This window comes from Grammomys surdaster, unplaced genomic scaffold (assembly GCF_004785775.1).
Source record: "Grammomys surdaster isolate TR1022 unplaced genomic scaffold, NIH_TR_1.0 138, whole genome shotgun sequence".
Lineage (NCBI taxonomy): Eukaryota > Metazoa > Chordata > Mammalia > Rodentia > Muridae > Grammomys > Grammomys surdaster.
The window spans coordinates 5,026,870-5,048,461 of NW_021604596.1; the positions used below are offsets into that span (position 1 = coordinate 5,026,870).

Sequence of the window (21,592 nt, forward strand, 5' to 3'; positions counted from 1 at the left end):
GAAGAGAGGGAAGTCCACGAGAAAAGGTGGCAGAGCAAATACCTTCAGCTTTTGCAACTGCAAACTGTTTGGTGGAGAAAGGCCAGGCACCATTGCCTCCCTTCTCTGGCAGCTGAGGCAGGGCTACTTAAGAACCACTGAAGTTGGTTTCATTTTGCATCCTGTAACACTCCAGTAAAAGAGAACTTCATCAACTTTCCTCCCAATTGAACAGAAGCAAAAACTAAGAAGGGCCTCAGAGAAAATGCTACCTTCCTTGCTGTGGCTGGGAGGGAGAACCACAGGAAAAGTCCACCCTGTGGACTTCTCTAGGCTTGACACCCAAGGCAGAGCTCAGGCTTCCCCTCTGGGGCTGGCCTGGGCGCCTGGCTCTCAAGTCTCATCCCCAGAAGCACTCACCAGGAGACTCTGAAGCACACAAAGCCACATTATTGGGAGACTTGCAGACAGATTATAAATTTACTGGGGACAATCAAGGCATTTAGTTACTTTTGGCTGCAGATGCTGGTGACACGCACATGCACACAAACCTCATTCTTAACCCCCCTTTCTTCCCCAGCATCTCTCTTTCAGAAGACAAACTTCCCCTTAGCTGGGAATTCCAGGGAGAAGTGAGGAGAGAGCAGGTGGGAGAGAGAGGAATATAGGCCTAGAAACTCCAGTATAAACTGAATAGTTTCATTCAAGGATAAAGCCCAAGCCAGTTTAATTATGGATAGTTTTCATCTGGACCTGGGGGTCCCAGATTCACAGTTCTAGGTAGCCCAAGGGAAACATTTGCCCTCTGGGGAAGAACAGCCATCTCAGTCCCCAGAGCTTTCTGGGAACCACAGGAATCACCACAGATAAAGGACATGGGAAAGAGCAGCCAGGAAGAAGTGGTAGGACAGCTGAAACAGGCCCTCTCCTCCCGCAGGAGCTCCTTAGTGCAGTCCTTCCTTGGGGCTTTCTGAATGTTTTGGGGGCATTTTCTGTCTGTGCCTTTCATCAGGCTTGGCTTAGGCAGACTGCAGTTGTCCCATGAGCAGTCACAGAACTTCAGGAGCTTAGCAGGAGAAGCTTGTGGGCTTGGCTTCCTACTTCTACTGAAAGGCTAATGGGATAGCACTTTGCAGGGAGCCTGAAGGCGACAAGCAGTGGGTCACCTGACTAAGACTGATGACTCAAAGCTCTTTGCTCTGTGGGATGAGTATGTGTGTGGGGTGTTGTCTGAGGCTCTGAGGAAGTGCTTCCAGTCAGAAACTTACTCAGGCTTTAGAGTTTGGTGTGCTGTTTCCAGGAGAGACTGAAGACAAAGTGCTTCCTAGAACCCTAGCAAACAGCTCTCAGTGCCTTCCACAAGTGCTGGGAGATAAAAGTGCTTACTTGGAGGGTCCAGAAAAAAGACTGAACTGGGGCCTGGGGTGAGGAGCCTCTGAGGTAGTCCTCTTCCCAAGCATTCCTGCAGTAGTCTGTCTGTGAGGTAGTTTCCCCATGTTTTTGTTTAAAACTATAGGGACACTGTTATGTAATAGTCAATCACAGACTCCCCTTAACTCCAGGGGAAGGAGGATGGGGCCAGATGAACAACTGAGCTAAGTTCCTGTCAAGTAAAGATTGTCTTGCTGGGCCTAATCGGAGACAACATGCTAAAGCAGGAGGGTCCTCAAGGGTTTCTCAGCTGTAAGGTCTTCTATCACAAACTGTGGACTCTGAGCCTCTGGAGAACCCAGGCTCTTACCTCTCGAGGAACACCCTTTGGGTATAGGACAATGACAATGAGCAGTGGTGACTTTGATAGTGAGAGCTTACAACCACATACACATACCCAGCGGTTTTTGAGGGACTGGTATCTTGGCCTTCTTCATGGCCATCCATTCCATACGAGGCCAAGATAGCCACCACCTTCGCAAAAGGCCACATGACTACAGCCAGAATTATAGGAGAAAACCAGGTGCCTTACCGCAAGCAGGGCCGAGTTCCGCTGATCCCCCGGGGTCGAAGCTGGTGGCTGCTCTCGGTTTATCCCACTGTTATCATTACTGGTCAGCCGGTGCTGCTGATGGTGATGGTGATAGTCTGGTGGAGGTGGTGGGGCTGTGGCTGCTGCCTGGGAGGCCACAGGAGGGGCAGTAGGGGGCGGTGGAGGAGCTGTAGTGGTGGCAGTCGTGGTTGTAGCCTTAGCGTGTTTGCTAACCTTTCTTGCCCCCTGGCCATGCTGGACCAGGCTGAGAAGCTGCATGGTGCTTTCCCTTTCTCGGTCTGAGCTCTCAGCCCTACCACGTTCATAGCGTCCTTCACAGCTCAGGTGGTGCTGTCGGCAGACAGCAATGCGAGCCCGCAGGCGTTCCACAATAGCACTGTGCACTCTCGGGGTGACTGAGCCCCCTCCAAGGAGCCCCGCCCCAGAAGCCCCCCCTAACCCTCCTGCGGGGGCCTGCGGGGGCGCTGTGTCCCCCATCTTGTTGGACACAATGATTACTGCCTCTGGGATGGTGAGGTGCAAGAGGCTGGTGCTGGCTATTGCAGGCAAAGCTGGTTTCAGTGTTCAGGGCCACATGAATAGAGGTCTTCAGAGGGTGGGGAGACAGTGGAGAAGGTGTGGGGGAGGGGAGCGAGTAACAAGAGGGTGGGGAGAAAGATTAGAAACCAATTGGAGAGAGGAAGTTGGAAACAAACCCTGATCAACTTACTCTAATTGCATTTGACAGCTCAGGAGAAGTTGGACGGAGTTGGTAGATTTTTTTTTCCTCCCCCACCAGGCTGACAAGAGCCTCTTAGGTACTTTGTAAACACAAAGTCTGGGGGACAGTTCAAGAATTTAGAGATTGTCAAGGAAGAAGCAGAAACACATAGCAAAAAGGAATCAAAGGAGTCATTAATAGAAATCCGGGATCCCCCTCACCTAGCTGCTTCGGGAAATTATTTATAGGGGTGTTTCTGCAGAGAAACACATTTCTCCCGGGGGCTACGGAACCGGCAGCCTTCACTTTTACTCAGGTTAAAAAGCAAACAACAGGACTATTTCCCAAGGCTTCTGAAGTCATGCTCAAACTGTGCGAAATCAAAGAAGACTGCGTTGGTTTCTCCGTCCCTTTCTCTCCCTCCGGTGTTGGTGTTTTCTCCTCCTGGGGGGTACAGAAGGAGGTTGTCTTCTTCCCAAAGAAGACGGTTTTTCAGTCTTAACAACGTCAGTAATTAGACTTCAGAATCATGCTCTTTTTTTTCTTCAAGCTAATCCAATCACCAGCAAAAATCCCGATCCCCTCTTAGGTTTCTTAGTCTTAAATGAAAGCAGTCTGAAGTGGCTGGCTACTGAGAGAACTCCTTCAACACATTTCCCCCCTTTCCAACTTACGTTTTTATTTCTCACCCCCCAGTTCTATTCTAATACAGTATCAAGAGAGACAAAGTCTTCCGAGAGTAATTTACAAACGATGGTCAAACTTACAAACTTCCAGCAAATTGCACCGAGCCATGTCCAGCCACTTTTCTATCCACTTTTGTACATTCCATGCCCGACCAGTGGCTCTCAGAGGATCTGGACTCCCAAAGGCAATGTGGCTCTATCTCTTGTAATGCTTCGCTTTATAGATGGGGGGGAAAAAGAAGAAAAAAGTCGCTTGTATTTTCCTTTCTCTTTCAGGTCTGTTCCGAGCGCTTTCCTGACACCGACTCGCGCTCCTCGGACTCACGGCGAAACACAGGCTTTCATTGTGCTGCGATACGAGAGGGAGAGAAAGAGAGAGAGAGAGAGAGAGAGAGAGAGAGAGTGAGTGAGACAGAGGGAGAGAGGGAGCCAGCAGGCTGCAGATGGGGGAGGAGGGCGGGAGCTCGGGCTCCCTGGTGGAAGGCTGGTGCCGCTGCTCCAGTGAGTAATCGCAGCCAGGCGCCGGGGAACGGAGTGCAGAGGCCTCCCAGTGGCTGAAGAGGCAAACCCTTCGGAACAGCATCTCTCTACAGCCTGGGCTTAGCCTCAGCCTCAGCCTGGGTGCTGCGGTGTGGGAAAGACTGGGGAAATTCCCCAGTCTCCTCATAAGTGTTTGAGCAGCTTTCAGTGCTGAAGAAACTCCCAGTCAGGGACTGTATTTTTCCCCTTCCAGGCCCGCAGTCCGTCCTCCTGAGGACATGATTTTCGGTTTTCAATAAGCTCTTAACTACACCACTGAGCACCCCCAACAAGAGCTGGGTGAGTACAGAGGAAAATCTCATTAGCACAGTGAGGAAGTCGGTGAGTGGGTGCTGTGAGGTGCAGAGAGGGAAGCCCACCACTGTCTCCTAAAGGACGCACTGGTGAAGGCCAGTGAGTTTGGGCAACAGGCTGGGAGGTGATGAGCAAATAAATCATTAGGGATAAAGAAACATTTTATGAGGTTGATATTATCCTCGAGAAAGGAAAAAAAATTTTTTTCCTTTGAAAATTCACCAAATACAACGTATATTGTCCATAGCTGTCTTTTTGGCAAATATAATGTGCCACGAGGTTTCAAGAACATTCACAACAAAAATAGGTTTTGAATTCTGATTTTCACATGGTGTGGCTTCTAAAAAGCAGATTGGACAAATTTGTGTGTGCTTATCGATTATGGAGAATAAACTAAGATAAGCACGGCATTAGAAGTCAGGACCACCAAAAACTCAAGTGCTGTAATTTATAAGTCGTTTGGATCTGAGGTCTCCAGACACAACGCTTCATTCACTTAAGAGACTCCAGAATTTCAGCAGTATGCTCTTGCTTCAAATGTGAGCTATTGGTAGAAGCAAACAAAAATAATGTATCTGAAGACTGAATTTTATCCATAGTTCCGTTTCCCAGGGGCTGGTCAACTTTGGTGTGCACTTTCCCAAGTCCCAGGATGTTAAGTTGGAAATGAAGACGAGTATACTCAGACAGACAGGACAGGGTATGTCTCATCCAAAATGCTTGGAATCCAAAGTATTTCAGATTTCAGGGGGTTTGGATTTGGCAATATTGACTTAGACTTAATGAGTTGAATATCGTTAATCTCAAAATTTTTTCCTATTCTGTCAACATTAGCTCTGTTTAGATTATCATTCTGCAGTATCTCAGATTGTTTTTGAATCAACTACTTCAGTCTGTATAACCTTAGTCCTTTTTTAAAAACATCCTTCTCCCTGTCTTCTTCAAGGCCAAGTTCCTCTCCATTCATGTGGAGAAAGAAGCCATATTTGTTAGTGAAAAAAAAATAGAAACAGAGTCATAAGGAATCCTTAAAAAGTGAAGGCTTTTGGACCATCGTATATTTCATTTTTTAAAAGCAGTGTTTAGTAGGCAGCAGCTTCTACTAACTTCTACTTCTGTCATATTTAGCAATCATAACCAGTAAAAAAAAAAAACTATGCAGTCATTAAATGTAAAACAGTGCTTACTCGTTAGCCTGTGACAATACAGGTCTTAACAGTGTGAAGGCCTTGGACAAACAAGCTAATCCTACTCCTAGTAATATAAATTATAAATCAGAATGATAGATTTGCTAAATTGAAATAAAACTTAATTGACATAAAATTGTTCAGGGTTTTAGAGTATGGTCTATTGTTTCAATTAATGTATATACCGTGTAATAAACTCTGGTGTGTGTGGGGGGATTGTTTTTTTCTTTTAAGATATCTGAGTGCAGTTGTGTATGTGGTCTGAGGACAACTTTGTGGAGTTAGGTTCTATCCTTCCACTTTCACCTGAGTTTCAGGGATTGAATTCAGGTAATAGGCTCACATTGCAAGTGTTTTTAGCTGCTGAGCCCTCTCCTCAGCCCCCACCCCTTTGTAATTTTGACAGGAGCATAAATAAAAGCTTGGGAAGCAAGACTTCAGCAGACAAGTTTCTCTACTACATTCCAGTATGTAAGACACCCCTCTGGACTCTAGAATCTTGACTGTCTTTTGTATGAATTAAAAAAATTATGTATTTATTATTATCTTTAATTTTTTTTTACAGTCTAGTCATTATCCCCCTCCTGTTCTGTTCTCCAACAGTTCCTCATCCCATTCCTTCTCCCTCATCTCCAAGAGGATGTCCCTACAACCCCCTCCCCACCGGATCTTCCCATTCCCTGGGGCCTCAAGTCTCTGGAGGGTTAGGTGCATCTTCTCTCACTGAGACCAGACCAGGAAGTCCCCTGCTGTGTATGTATTGGGGGCCTTGGACCAGCTAGTGTATGCTCCCTGGTTGGTGGCTCTGTGTATGAGAGATCTTGGGGGTCCAGGTTTGTTGAGACTGCTGGTCCTATGGGGTCACCCTCCTCTTCAACTTCTTCCAGCCTTTCCCTAATTCAACCACAGGAATTCCCTGACTTCAGATCATTGGTTAGGTGTAAGTACCTGCTTCTGTCTCAGCCAGGGGTTTGTTGGGTCTCTCGGACGGCAGCCATGCCAGGCTCCTGTCTGTAAGTACATCAAAGCATCAGTAATAGTGTCAGGCCTTGGATCCTTGCCTTGAGATGGGTCCCAATTTGGGCCTGTCACTGGACCTCCTTTCCCTCAGTCTCTTCTCTATTTTGTCCCTGCAGTTCTTTTAGACAGGAACAATTCTGGGTTAGAATTTTTGACTGTGGGATGGCAACCCCATCCCTCCACTTGATGCCCTTTCTTTCTACTTGAGGTGGATTCTACAAGTTCCCTCTCCCCACTGTTGGACATTTCATCTAAGGCCTCTCTCACCTTCCAGGTCTCTGATATATTCTACAGGGTCCCCCTACCTCCCACCTCCCAAGGTTACATATTTCCATTCATTCTGCTGGCTCTTGGAGCTTCACTCCTTGTCCCCCACCCCCACCCCATACCTGATAATGTTCCCCCTTTCCCCTGCCCCTCCCCTTCTCTCACCCAATTCTTGTATATTTTACCTGCATGTATATATGTGCACGTGTGCAGTGTTTGCTGGCTTAGTCCACAAGAGAGTGTTAGGTCCCCTGGAACTGGAACTATAGATATTTGTGAGCCATCACATGGGAGCTGGGAACTGAAGCCAGGTCCTCTGTAGGACCAGTAAGTGCTCTTAACTGCTGAGCCATCTCTCCAGTCTCCTTTTATACACATTTACCTGTATGCACACCAGCCATTTAATTTCTGGTTGCCATTATCACTGATATTATTCAACTCATGCACATCATTTTTTATTATTTATTTTAAAAGTCACCACCTAAGGCCCAGTACTTCATATACATCATCCCCATCAATAGTTGGACATTCCTGGAAATGCATATTAGTTTATCCAGTTCCCCATTTAGACGGTAAGGACTTTTCAAGATGACTTTTTCCACATCATATAATTAGGAAGGATGATATCAGGACTCTCCAGACCCAGACTCTCTTTAGCACAGGGATTGCTACTTTAATGTTTTGTGAGGGGCACTACAAGCAGGCTCAACTCAAGGGATGTACAGCTGCCCAATGCTCACTCTGGAGTCTAAGCAGGTCTAATCCTATCCAAAGTATGTGTGTTGGGCACGAAATATCTGAACATGAGAATGGGCATGTCAGGAAATTCAGTTAATACGCCCAACTGCTCATGAAAGATTCTTGCAGGTCACCAGACATATTTTAGGGATCCTTATCTTCCTTTTTCGTCTGGCTTCTTTTATACAAGTCACCCCCATCCTGACACCCCCGCCCCCCATACTCCATCAGTTCTCCTCAAATTCTGCTTTGCTTCCCTTAGATACTGTCCCCTTCATTTTTACCTTTTGGACTTTGCTTCATTTTTGTTTTGTGGAAGCAAATTAGGGAGTGGTGCTCCATGTGTCAGGAACTCTGAACAGCAGTAGACATGTAACAGAAATGTCTGCTTCACCCCTCACCTCAGCCTTGTACCTCCTGTCTCCACCCCTTCCTTTTCTTTCTTTCTCTTCCTTCCATCTTTGTCTTTCTTTTTTCTTTCTTTCTTTCTTTCTCTTACTAGCTTGAAAGATCAATAGGAATAATTATAGAAATATACTTCAGAAAATACAAACACATCTCCTTGTAAGGACTTGATAAAATGTAGTCTTATGTAATACATACATGGAGGCACGTGTCATGAATCTCACAATACATGAAGCCAGCTAAATTTAACCAATATTTCCAGAAAAACAAAACAAAATAAAATGTCACAGAAAAACAGGTCTCATATTTAAGAATTAAAGATACAGAATACACATTTAGACTCTGAAATCATTCTACTTTATTGCATTATGGAAAAATTAGGATGTGCAAAGTAATGGAGGCATAAAAATAAGCCTTCAAAGATTTTTGGCTGAACTTGTCTGTGAGATCTTCAGACTAGAACATATACATGTATATACACATAGAGAAAGATATGGCTAAAAACATCATAATACATCTCAATCTTTGATATATTCCAGATAAAAGTGCAGAGAAAGAAGAAAGAACATTATACAGAATATATATATATATATATATATATATATATATATATATATATATATATGTCAAGAAGTTCTTCCTGAAAGATTCTGGGGACAATCCATTTATTTATTAGTGAAACTGTAGCAGAAGGAAACACTTCTCCACCTGGAGTAGATAAGCTATGGTCTCATTCTGAGGCTAGGATACTGAATGCATGGTAGTCTGAAGCTTCTTCCATGACTCACTGATTGAGAAAACATTAACTAGACATTTATTACTTAAGATTACTTAATATTGCCAAGGGGTATAATACATATAGGTATGAGTCTCACTACACACACACACACACACACACACACACACACGCACACACACATGCATACATACTGTGGATGTGAAGGTGCATGTGTGATTGCACAAGTGTGTGGGTACATGAACATTTGTGTCTGCATGCATGTTAAGCTCAGAGGATAGCCTTGGGTGTCATTTACAAGCATCCCTCGTCCTTGTTTTTTGAGACAGGGTCTCTCACTGATGAATAGGCTGGTACCTGGTCAATAAGCCTCAGGGATCTGCCTCATCTTTGCCTCCTGGCATGGGGATTACAAGTACATTCCATCATGTCTGGCTTTTATTTTAAATATGGTCTGGGGGAGTGAATTCAGGTCCTTGTGTTCATAAGGCAAGTACTCTACTGACTGAGCCATCTCCAGGTCAGTCCAAATATATTGTAACACAGCCTATGCCTACTAAACTGACAGGACATGATAGCATATTCAACTGCTGGTCCTGTGTGAGAAGAGCATCACTACATGACTAAAATACACTGAGGGACTTTTGAACCACAACACTGATGTTCTCCATGTAAATCTATGAAACTGCTATTAGGCTTCACTGTGGCATTTCATGAAAATCAGATGAGCATAAACACAAGATATTTTGCCACAAAGACATACAATAGTATATACAACCAATGATTCATAATACAGAGAAACAAAACTCATGATCTTCACATTTACAGGAACTTATAAAATCTTCTCTGAAGGAAGCATGCTATAAGTCAAACTTCTCATCTTGAAAATAATCCGCAGAATTGAGATAGTCCTGCAGTTGATCATATTTCTGCATATACAACAGAAAAATTAGTCATTTTAGTTAGTTGCTAAAGCAAATAAGGCAGACCTTTATAACTACCGAAACACATATCCTATGGTAACTGGAAACAAAAATCACTTAATTATAAATAGAAGCATTTCTAACTCACAAAGCACTGAAAAGAAATCAAATAGTAGCATTATTAATTTCATACATCTTATAAGTTATCATCAGAATCATAGCATAAATATAATTCAATAGTTAATCCAGCAGATATTTGTGGAACAGGTGTGTATGTATATGAGCAGTTTCCTGCTATTGACTGTTGAAGGAGTAGAACTTTTAAAACACATTTTCCCTATCCCTAAGACGAGATACTCAGAGCAAGCAGCACCACTGCTGTGAGGGCCAGAGGAGAAACTGTAGTTGAGGTGATCTGGAAAATGTGACATTTAAGTTGTTTTAGACAAAAATATTTGATAGGCAACATTAGTGGTAAAGTGACCGCCCCCTCAGCTCAGGAGGTTAAAAGTTCATCCAACAGTACCATGACAAGGGAGCATAGAATTTGATAATAATCTGTTGTGTTCTGAGAGAAAGAGAGAACCGAACCAAAGAAATTGAGGTTGAAGAATAAATACCATGAGAAACTAGGTTATGGATTGAGTAAAGATTTGACAGGCAATATGTTGCTGTCAAAGATTTGGAAGCAGAGGCTGACCTTATTTGAAGTACATGTTCAGAAAGTTGGTTAGCTATTCTATAGCTGTCTGGAGTGAGTTATGAATCTGTGGTAACAAATTAAACAATGAGGACTCGAACCTGTGGGGCAGCAATGGACATGGAGGGAAAAGCATAGGGTGGAGCATGGTAAGAGATGCATTAAAGGTGCCCTGGAAATTTCAAGGTGAAGAGTACAAGACTAATGGCAGGCAGGGCTCTCAGAAGCAGATCAGGGAGCAGAGATGATACATGAGTTCACAATTAGACACAGAGTCCAAGTATTTATATCAGTTGAGGACATTAAATTATTTAACAGTTTCCTGATCTGGTTTATGAACTCTGAGAGAAGATCTCAATGGCCTGAATTCTGTGATGACAAGGATTCATGGGAGGCAATATGAATACTGAATTTTCATCCTGGGCAAGGTCATAAAGTCCATTTTCATAACCTTAAGATCTATGATTGCAGCACATCCTCAAGAAAGAAGGAAGAAGAGAACAAGACAGAAAACGGTCTCTTAGCATAGGCCACTCAAGTTCTCTTGGTTTTAGTATATGCAAATAAAATTCTTTATGATCTGCAACCTACACCTTAAAAGACTGGATGATTTAGGCTTATTATTTTAGCTTTATATTGTTATACTCGATTATTTATAAAATGTGTTTTGGAAAATTAACATGTATGTCAATATACTAAGAGAAGAAAATAACAATCTTTGCTTGCTTGTATTACAGATACCAGTTAATGGTAGCTGATCACTTTCTAATTCCAGGCCCTAAAAATATGCCACAATTCACATGATCGAAGCCCTAAGTATTGCTTAGTCCTTATTTTACAGAGGAGCAACAGACTTGGAGAGATCAAGTAACTTGCTTTCACATTCCACTGTTAGTCAGCGTCAGGGCAAATATTTAAATGCATGTTTTTAACCTTTATAGGATGCTGTTTAAAGTTTTAAATGGCAGGGGTGGGGTGACAGCTGTTCTGAGACAAAATGAAAAGCACAAAAGGGAAAGTGAAATGGAGGAAAGGTCATTAGGACCACTCTGCCATCCCCTCTGCCTGAAGACCAGCTACTGAAGCTCACCAGACCCTTTGGGAAGTCTGGGCCTTACGCTTACTAATGAAGAGCACTCTCATATAGTACCAGGTGGGCATTCTGACTAGAACATTCCAGATTGTGGAAATCAGGTAGGGGAAAGTAGTCAGGTTTCTTTAAGAGTCTCTACCCAGACCAACAGAAGGGAAAGGATGTGCTGAGGGAGCTTAGAGAGCCAGAGCACAGAATCCAGTTCAATAGAAACTTTGAAGCTGCCGTCCTCCATCTTTAATTTACTTAAAAGTCAGTCAAGTTTTAAAATGTTAGATATTTAATACCCTCAATAAGAAGTTTCATACAATTTGTCTTGGTAAAGTCAAGAACTATGTATTTTTCCCCAAAATTTCTAGATGACTCTGACATAGGTTGAGTTTTCTTTTGTGTGTGTTATACTGAAAAGAATATATATATATATACATATATATATATATATATATATACACACATATATATACATGCATATATAATATAGTATAATATATTTAAATATAATATGTGTAATATGTAAATATATAATATATGTATGTATATATGTAAATATATATAAATATGTTATATATATTTACATAATCACATTTCTTCAAGACAGGGTTTCTCAGTGTATCCCTAACTATCCTGGAACTTACTCTGTAGACCAGGCTGTTCTGCAACTCACAGAGATCTACCTGTCTCTGCCTCCCAAGTGCAAAATAAAGGCATGCATACACCACTACCTAGCTAAGTGTAATATTTTGAGAAATATCAACTTAAAGTATAGAAGAAGAAAAAAAGAAAGGAAAAAATATTGAAATAAGGAAGTGAGAAGACTTATTAATGAAATTATCTCATAATTTGAAGTTCTTATATACGTAATACATTATAAATTATTTTAAATACAACTGTAAAACAGAATCAATACTTCTGTGCATGTGTTCACGTGTGTGTGTATGTGTGTATCTGTGTGCCTGTGTATGCCAGCGGTTGATCTGGGATATGTTCCTTAGCTGTTCTCTACCCTGTTTTTTGAGACAAGGTTTCTGGATGAATCTGGTACTTACAATTTGGATGGCCAGCAAACCCCATGGATATCTCTGTCTCTGTTTCCCCAGAAGGCATATAGCACTGCACTGTTTTCTAAGGTGGTGTGGGGATCAAATTCAGGTTCTCAAGCTTGTGTAGCAAAGCACTTCACCTACTGAGCCATCTCCTTAGCACTCTGACTTACTATCTTTTCTTCCTGGTACCCATGTTTCTATCAACCAATCCCCCAAGTCTTATTGTCTACCCCTAGGAAAGCCCATCATCGTGTGTATTTGCTTCCTAATGAAAGAGAACTGTTACGTGTAGCACAGCGTTTTAGAATGGCATGTATATTTATGGATTCGGGTTTAATCATGCTTTCCCTCTTGGATGTTCTTTTCTTATACTAGCTTTTCTAAAGCTAACTTGGTAGCTCTTGACTTGGACTGAAAGAAAAAGAGTCTAGTACAATAAGCAGGAGGTAAAACAAGAATGAAGTCTGGTTGGCAGGTCTTTAATCTTTGGCCAACCATACTGAGAGATCCTGAAATAGAAGAAAAATGCTTAGATGAGAGGGGACAGGTAAGGAGCAGAGTGTAAAACACAAGCAGGAAGCAAGTTACAGCTTGAGCAAGACAAGAGGATAACGTGACATCCTGGGACATGGGAACAGCCAGAGTCACTGAGATGGACATTCAAGCACAGAGAGCCCAGGTACTCTAAGAGGAAGATTAAATGTAGAGATGTGACTGACTACAGCCAAAATATGCAAGTGTCACAGATACACAGTACTGTCTCACTCAAAGGGGCAGGAAGGCTGAGAAATGTCAGAGCATTTGACAAATTCTGATATTTTATCAAAACACAAAAAAGAAATATATGTATTTATGCTGGATATACACCTTTTGGTTTTTAGGGACTCTTTTGAAAAGTCTATAGGCAAGTATTTTTAAGTTAAAATTTTTTAAAAGCTGAAAATTCAAGAAAAAAATGAAGTTCTTTGCTGCCTTTTTTTTTTTTTGAAAATGTGCTCCCTGCTCTAAGCATAAGTTGTATTCCTTTAACACCTAACATTAAATGTTACTCTTGATGGAGAATGTAAGGTTAGTTTTCTGTCATCTTGGCAAAAGCTGGAGTCATCTGAAACAGGAGTTCTCAATTCCTAAGAAAATGCCCCCATAAAATCTGCCTGTGTGCAATTCTGTAATGCATTTAAAAAAATATTAAAGAGTGATGTGGAGGGCCCAGCTTACCTCTCGGCAAGTGGTCCTGAATGGAATAAGAAATCAGGTTAGGCACACGATGGAGAGTAAGCTGGACAACAGTGCTCCTCCATATCCTCTGCATCAGTTTCTGCCTTGAGTTCACGCCCATGGTTCCCTTAGTGATGGATTGTGGTGGACTTGGAAGATGAACTAAACCCTTCTCTTCCCAAGTTGCTTTAGGTCATGTGCTCATCACAGCAATAAGAAGCAGCTAAGATAGAAATTTCTGTGAGGCTTGGGTATTTTTGTGATTTTTTTAAGAAGATTATTCTGGCATTTGAACTTAGGGCTGGAAAAGCTGCTGAATGTGCAGAGATCAGAGGGCTGTTCTGTAGAAAACTGGATAAACGCTGAGAGCAATGCAGATGATGAAGACCTGGACTGTGACACTTCAGAAGGAAGTTTGCAAGTCCCTTAAAGACTCTGTCAGGGCCATTAGATATTCTGAATTAAGAATTCATGGTTCTGCTCAGCTGGGGCTAAGCAATAAGTTTTGATTATCAAGAGCTCTGATCCTTTGAAGTGAAACTTTTACTTGCTGGGTCAATAGATACAGGTTATCCGTGCTGAAGAACTGTGATTGAGACCAGTCTCATTGAGATGCACCCTTGTAGGAAGTATTTGCTGAGGGCCAAAGGGGTACTTATTGCTGGTAGCCAAACTTGGTAATGTGTAAGAGTCACACAGATAGTGCTGGTTCTGAACACATGAAGGGGTCATGTAAAACACATGTAGGAGACTAGAATTGAGAGCATGCAGAGCAAAGCCACAGCTGAGGCTTTGTACTATGAAAGACTACTGGTGAAGGTTCAGCCTCAGTTGCAGTAGAAGCCCCAGGATTAAAGGAGAGGATAGAGAGAATATGAGGCTTGACACCATGTGGCAGAGTAAAACGTTCCTGAAGAGCCCAGGAGAGGCTATTGGCAAAGGTACACCCCTGTTACTGAAGAGTCCCCAACATATTGGAGATGAGAATACTATGGGATGACCACTAAGGAGAGAATCAAGCCTAGGGTAGAGATAGCTAGAGCTTAAGAGATAAGCTGTGTATATTGTGGATGGATGTTCAAGACCTTTGGAGCCCAGAAGATCATGAGTACCAGGAGTATGACAATAAGCTGTACACTGATAGATTTTGGTTTTGCTTTGGTTTGACATACTTTAGGTCTTCCCTCTTGGATTTAAAAAGGTATGTGTGGTGATTTGAATAAGCTTGGACCAGGGAGTGGCACTATTTGTAAGTGTGGCCTTTTTGGAGTAGGTTTGGCCTTTTTGGAGAAAGTATGTCATTGTGGGCGTGGGCTTTAAGACTCTCGTTCTAGCTGCCTGGAAGCAAGTCTTCTCCTAGCGGCCTTCAGATGAAGATGTAGAACTCCCAGCTCCTCCTGTACCATGCCTGCCTGGATGCTGCCATGTTCCCACCTTGATGATAATGGACTGAACATCTGAACATGTAAGCCAGCCCCAAATAAATGTTGTTCTCATAAGAGTTTCCTTGGTCATGGTGTCTGCTCACAGCAGTAAAATCCTAAGTGAAACGGTATGTAACTAATTTTTGATTTTATAAGAGTCTACAGTTAAGAGATTTGAATTAAGAAAAAAACCTTTGATACTTTAGAGAAAGTAGATATTTTAAGGAAACTGATCTTTTAGTGTTTGAATTTTTAAAGACTATGGAATTCTCAAAAGTTGGAATTGTGATACTAATATTATCATGCAATTTGGGGGGTAGATAAGAAAGAAAACTTTGTTTTAATAGTTATATATTTGTGTGTCAAGTTGCCAAGAGACTGATTCTGTTGGTCAGTTTTATGTCAACTTGACAGAAACTAGAGTCATTTGGGGAAAGGGACTCTGAGTTGAGAATATGCTTCCATGAGACCAGCCTACAGGCAAGTCTATAGAGCACTGTTCTTGATTAATAATGATGTGGACCCACTCACTGTGGGTAGTGTTCCTGGGCAGGAGTTCCTGCATAGTATAAGAAAGCAGGCTGAATAATATAGAGAGTAAGCCAGTAAGCAGTGTTCCTTTATAGCCTCTGCTTCTATTCTTTCCTCCATGCTTCTGTTCTGACTTCCCTCATTGATGAGTGTAACCTGAGAATTGTAAGCTTAAGTAACCCATTTCTCCACTAGATGCTTTTGGTCATAGTGTTTTACCACAGTAATAGAAACCTAACTAAGAGAACATAATTTTACTTCCTTTCCCTTAAGAATGTTTTAATTTCATATTCCATTAATGATTCTAAATTTTGTTACGGATACTCTAAATTACATGAAAATACTTGCTCTGTAATATTTTCCTGCAAGAAGTTGAAATTCTCCACATATAAATATACGTAATTATTACATATAGTACACCCACAATGTACACAGACTGGTGCTATAGCTGAGTGGTACTGCACCTTTCTAGCATCCACAAAGCATAGGGCTCAATCTCAGGTACTATAAAAATGGGGAAAGGAACATATTTATAAATGTGGTATACCAATGGATTTTCTAATTTCACTATTGAGTTGGTATCTATTAAAGGCATCATAAAAAGCACGGAAGAAGTTTAGTGTCTCAGAAAATGAAGTCAGGATTACTAGACAGTGAAAAACATAGATGGGCTGGGGAGAAAAGCTTGTGTAGAAGAAGCAAAGCAAAATGTGAAAATCTGAAGAGAGTGAAAGGAGAGACAGGCAAGGTCACTGGATGTTGGGTTGAGGTAGGAGGATAACTGTCGAAGGGAAAGAAACTGTGATGTCCTTTGTAGCAACCCCTCTAATGAACATGATAGGCCCTGAGATGGGCCTGTGCTGCTGTTTCCCTGTCTCTTGCTCATAAAAGTTTATTTGCTGTGTTCTCTTGCCTCATCTTTGCTCTTTACAAATTCCCTAGTCTATAACCCAGACAAAAAATATCAAGTTAGATTTTTCTGTTTCTTTCTTTGCAGGATGAAATACATCACTGATCCAAATTTCCAGAGTAATTTCTATTTGCTTTTTCTTGCATATCCTCGGGACTAAACCTGTTTTAGAAAACTCCTATCATGAGGATTCTTTCCACAACCTAATTCTAAGGGATCTGTGAGCAGAGCAGAGCTTCTGAGCTGAGAACCAGAGGTGAGTCCTATATTTTGCTCCCCCTGCAACCCACATCCAACACCACACATGACAATGTACCCTGGAATATAATAGTTGATATTGATTCCCAGTTTGATAGGACCCAGAATTATCTAGGAGACAAGTCTCTGGGAATGCCTTTGAGGGGTAATCTAGGCTAATTAAGGTAGAAGAGCCACCCTAAAAGTAGGCACGATTTTTCTCCACTTGGGTCCTGGACTGCATAAAGAGAAAACTAGCTGAGCAAAAGAATTAATTTCTCTTTGCTTTTTGACTTTGAAAGACAACCAGCTGCCTCGAGGTCTTCCTCACCACGTTAGACTATAGCACATACTTGTAAGCCAAAATAACCTCTTTTCTCTTAAGATTCTTCTGTCAATGGTATTTTATTCTAGCATCAGGAAAAATGACTTAATATACAAGTAAGGCATAAAAGACAAAGAACAGAGACCTTTTGTCAGCGTTATTATTCAGTATGACCTACACAATGAGGTGAGAGAATTCATGGAACATCAGGGAATCTATTTAGAAAACAACAGTGATAAACATGGAGGGAATAGGCAGCAGAAGAGGAAACATAAAAACAGCCACCCTTAAGTCTTCAGACTCTGTAGAACAAGGCGGTCTACAACCTTACCTTTCTAATCCAGCCGCTTTTTTTTGATTGACTGAAGACTCTATTTACTGAATCTTTAACCTGTTCTTCTTCAACTTCTTCTGTTTTTGCAATGGAACAGCAGTCTTGGTACAGTTTGAATTTAAAATGCTTTAGTTTATGATAAATTCTGGTGCGATTAGCACATATTCTGCCAACAATAAACACCTATTTTGAGAAATAAATGTCATTACCTCAAAGAAAGTGAATGAAAACATATATATATATATATATATATATATATATATATATATATATATATATACATACACACACACACACACATATATATATTTCATTTTCTGATTTTCAGATTTTCCTTAATGGTAGAATCTAAAGCATATTATTTTTTAACTTGATTGAACATTTATACAAATGATCCCTTTATCTTTTCTTATACAATTAGTCAACAGAACCTATACATCTACTATGCTTCCAGTATTGGGCTCGTGGCTAGAGGTACAACAACAATTTACAGGTGTTAGGGAGCTTAGCATCTTAGGAGAAAGATGAATGACTATAAAACTCTCAGGATGCTACCAAGTGAGCACTCAGGTGCTCAGGTTGCTATCAAGAAGTCTCAGCAAGGAGGGAGGATCACCTAAACCAACACAGACAGGAGAGTAATCAAGCCCATGTTTCTTTGTGTGTGCATGAGCCAGAAGACAATGCCAGGCACCATTCCTCAGGCTCCACTACTCCTTTTTTGTTTGAGGCAGCATGTCTCACTAGCCTGGAGCTTCCCAAGTAGGCAAAGCTTGCCAGGTTTGTTTGACTTAATTATTTGTTTTTAGTGGATGATGGAGTTTGCATTCCAGCCCTCATGCTTCCTGTCTTCTATTGACTGAGCCACCACCCCAGCTTCTGCCAGTGGTTCTTGCAGTCCTGAAAAGTTATCTAAATTTGGGAATAAAGAAATTGTTTGTAAGGCATAAAGATGAACACACAGAAAAGAAAGAGAAAGCATGCAGAGTATGGATGTACACACGTTCTATGTTTTAAATGCCCAGATTGTGACAAATTTGTAAATTTGAACAAGAACTAAAAGTGGAACACTGTGACACAAGTGTTAAATGTTGGTAGTTGTTTACTAAACAATTTCCAAACATAAAGTATAAATGTTCTTTGTATGTATGCATATTTTTGGCTTTACCTAATGTGTTGCACATAAGTTAGACATATTAACATTTTATTGTGTGCTTTGATTATATGTGAACTTCTAGGATTCTATGATGCACATCTGTGAAATCAGTCAACCAGACCATTTCTCTGTCATGTTTTGATGGTTATGTTTTATTTTATTGCTAAAATGGAAGAGAACATGACTCTACTGATAAATTAGATATATCTTAATTCATATTTTCATACTTTATCAAAAATATACCATAATGGGCTCCAAACACTCACAACATGATCATATCACATGATCATTATCATATAAGAACCTAAGGATAGAAATGCCTTCCTAATTTAAGAATTTGTCTCTATTCTCAAGTGCACCGGTTTGGTACAAGCTACATCATTAAGAGTCATCTATGCCACATTTTTATGAAGCCACAATGCAAAGGAATACAGAGACAATGATGATGTGTAGAAAAGTAACAGGCAGGAGTACACTGTCAAAAAGGAATCCAAGGGATATACTGAAGGCTGGACAGCAGCTGGGTTTGATGCATGTGTAAGTGAAGCATTTGGACATTTCATCATGTCCTGTGACTTCTTCTGAATAGACATGAACAAACATTTATTTCCCCGAGACGGAGCACTCAAAAACAGAACAAAAAAATCATGTTACCTAAGTCTAATACAGTGGGTTTCCTGGACCTACAGACAAGAGCACAGATGAGTCAAAGGCAAGTGCAAAAGTGAAAAGCCCACTCCAGCACGGGTGACAACTCACTCATAAGAACTGTATTCCTAATGCTCCCTGTACAATGGACGGTCAAGCCAACCATCCACCCATCATCCCACCACCCTTTTCTTCCACTCTGGCAACTGTTCTTGATTCAACAGCTTTGGGAAGGGGTCTTATGAGTGTGTAAGTTTCTTTCATTTCCTAAGTTTGATATAAGACTTGCTCTTCTCCTTCAAGGAGGGAATGTACTTGTGGTCCAATGCCGCTTATCCAACATAACACTGCTGAAACTAAACTACTCATTCCATGAATTGGTAAATCTATCTTCCATCAAAGCATATTCTTTCTTTCAAATAAGCTAGTCTCTGGCAAGTCAGGCAAAAGAAAATTATAAATAATAATCAGTGTTTCACTGTACCCTCAAAAAGAACCTCAAAAAGGGTTAATCCTATGCTTTCATTTTTATCTAACTATGGGCAGACACAATAAAATAGTAGAGACATTGCTTTCCAAATAACCCAAGGGCAGTGGGTGGAGGTGTGGACAGTCTCTTTAAGCCCCAGAATATAAATATATCCATGTTTTACTTTCTGTGCAGGCACGGACACATTGCTTCAATAGGATAGAAAATAACTTTAGTAGATGATTCCTTCCTTCTCTTTTCCTCCTCCTCACAGACTGTCTTTACTGAAAGACTTGAGCATAAAGGCAAGCTGGGCTAACAGGTGTGTAAAGCAGGAAGCAGAGTCTGAGGAAATAGTTCTTTCTTCAAATAAAATTTATGTACTTGTAAAATTTTTGGACAAATATGTTGTTTACTTAAATACTGGTGCTTAGATTGGAGGGAAGATAAATAGAACTCTGACTCATTTTAATGACTTGATCCACTTGTCACATTCAAAATAACTCCACCCTTTTAGAAACACTAATCAAGATTTAAAGAGACATACACTGAATTCACACAGTGTTGTTTATTTTTAAATAACTACAAAAATATAACCTGAAATCTGCAAATCATCACAGTTGATTGACTAGAGAAGCCCCAGGTATCATGATAGTGGTAGACTCTGGCTATATGTTTAATGGAAACCATTGAATTCTATGCTAAAACAACAATAGCAACAACAACAACAACAACAACAACAACACAACAGCAGCAGCAAAACCTGTTTTACTGGTTTCCTTAAATTGGTTCTGTGTTGTGTTTATTTGTAAGTTAATTAGAATAAAATAATTTTATTTTTTAAAACAAAATTTACTGCAGAAAATTTATTTTATTTCACATCATTTCAAAACAGCCATAATAACTATTAGTGACAACACTATCTGAATGACACTCTATCCTGCCACACATTCTTGCGTAGCAGACTCTCATGTCACTATTCTAATGGCTGACGTGGATGTTTCCACTATTTTGTATCCCCACTCCACTCCTCATTAATAATGCTTCAGTGAACATTGTGATCATGCAATTTACTTTTATTGAATTGATATTTATAGGGCAAAGTTATAGAGACTACAGTGACTCTAGCTATGTAGTCACCTGTATTTTAAAAGTATGCCTGATCCTTCTTCCTCTAGAAATCTTACTTTTCATAAGCCTTCAAACTTCTAAACTATGTTGGTCATATTGTCTTTCAACAACTGACTTAAAAATATGTTGGTAATTTATAAGCTGTCAATCTGAATATTGAGTAGCTTTACTTGTGTGTTCTTAAGTTGAGAATGAACATTTTCTTAAGTATTTATCTCCAACCCCCATGACTAAAATCTCTAAATGAGTTTTCCAATCTTCATTGCATTTCTCAGAGGGATCTGGTCAATTGTTGCCCAATAGTACTCATGAATCATACTTTCCAGTAAGCCATATTTCCTCCACTTTCATAATGGAAGATTTAGCAATTTTGGGTCTCTATCTCATCCAAACCATATATCCTACAAAGATATGCAGTGTCACTAGAGGAAGGTCTCAGTATACTCACAAACGTACCCTTTTTACAAGGTAAGATTAAAAACCACAGATTCTACATTTTTTTATGAGTTCACATTATACTGTCCCACTCTTATCTATTAACTATTTTTTTAATTTTGTTTTTTTTTTTTGCTTGTTTGTTTGTCTGTTTGAGCTGCAGTTTCTCTGTGTACCCCTGACTGTGGACTAGGAAGCTTATGCCTGCTTCTTTCTGCCTCCTGAGTATTGGGATTAAAGATGTGTATCACCATGCCTAGCAATTATTTATTCTTGAAATTATTTTTCTATACTCAAATTTAACAGCATCTTAGTCAGGTAAATAATTGCTCTAGACACTGACAAATCAGATATTGTCTAAATTGAAGTATAGTGAATTCTCTTTGAATTCTCTCACTGTAGGCTAAACAGGCATCTTCAATTACTTACCTATAAACTACTAATTTGGGTGCTACCTGACACAAGGTTTTGACCTACGT

The 21,592-nt window shown here is 40.7% G+C and overlaps 2 protein-coding genes across 5 annotated transcripts in view; both read right to left on the bottom strand.

The window, feature by feature from the left end:
* Maml2 (mastermind like transcriptional coactivator 2) overlaps positions 1–3,944 on the bottom strand; it is a 326,128-nt gene extending 322,184 nt beyond the window's left edge. The window contains exons 1-2 of one of the 2 annotated variants that reach the window (XM_028763339.1): positions 3,431–3,944; positions 1,943–3,107 (exon numbers count right to left, since the gene is read on the bottom strand). In XM_028763339.1, coding sequence (XP_028619172.1) covers positions 1,943–2,440 — 498 coding nt within the window. In that variant the 5' untranslated portion in view covers positions 2,441–3,107; positions 3,431–3,944. Of the gene's footprint in view, positions 1–1,942; positions 3,108–3,430 lie in introns of those variants that run through there. The other variant, XM_028763340.1, reaches the window with a different exon arrangement.
* Positions 3,945–8,414: 4,470 nt separating this feature from the next.
* Ccdc82 (coiled-coil domain containing 82) overlaps positions 8,415–21,592 on the bottom strand; it is a 37,099-nt gene continuing 23,921 nt past the window's right edge. For 2 of the 3 annotated variants that reach the window (XM_028763341.1, XM_028763342.1), the window contains 2 exons: positions 17,272–17,457; positions 8,415–9,465 (listed from right to left, as the gene is read on the bottom strand). In XM_028763341.1, the coding sequence (XP_028619174.1) occupies positions 9,397–9,465; positions 17,272–17,457 (255 nt within the window). In that variant the 3' untranslated portion in view covers positions 8,415–9,396. Of the gene's footprint in view, positions 9,466–13,295; positions 13,737–17,271; positions 17,458–21,592 lie in introns of those variants that run through there. The other variant, XM_028763343.1, reaches the window with a different exon arrangement.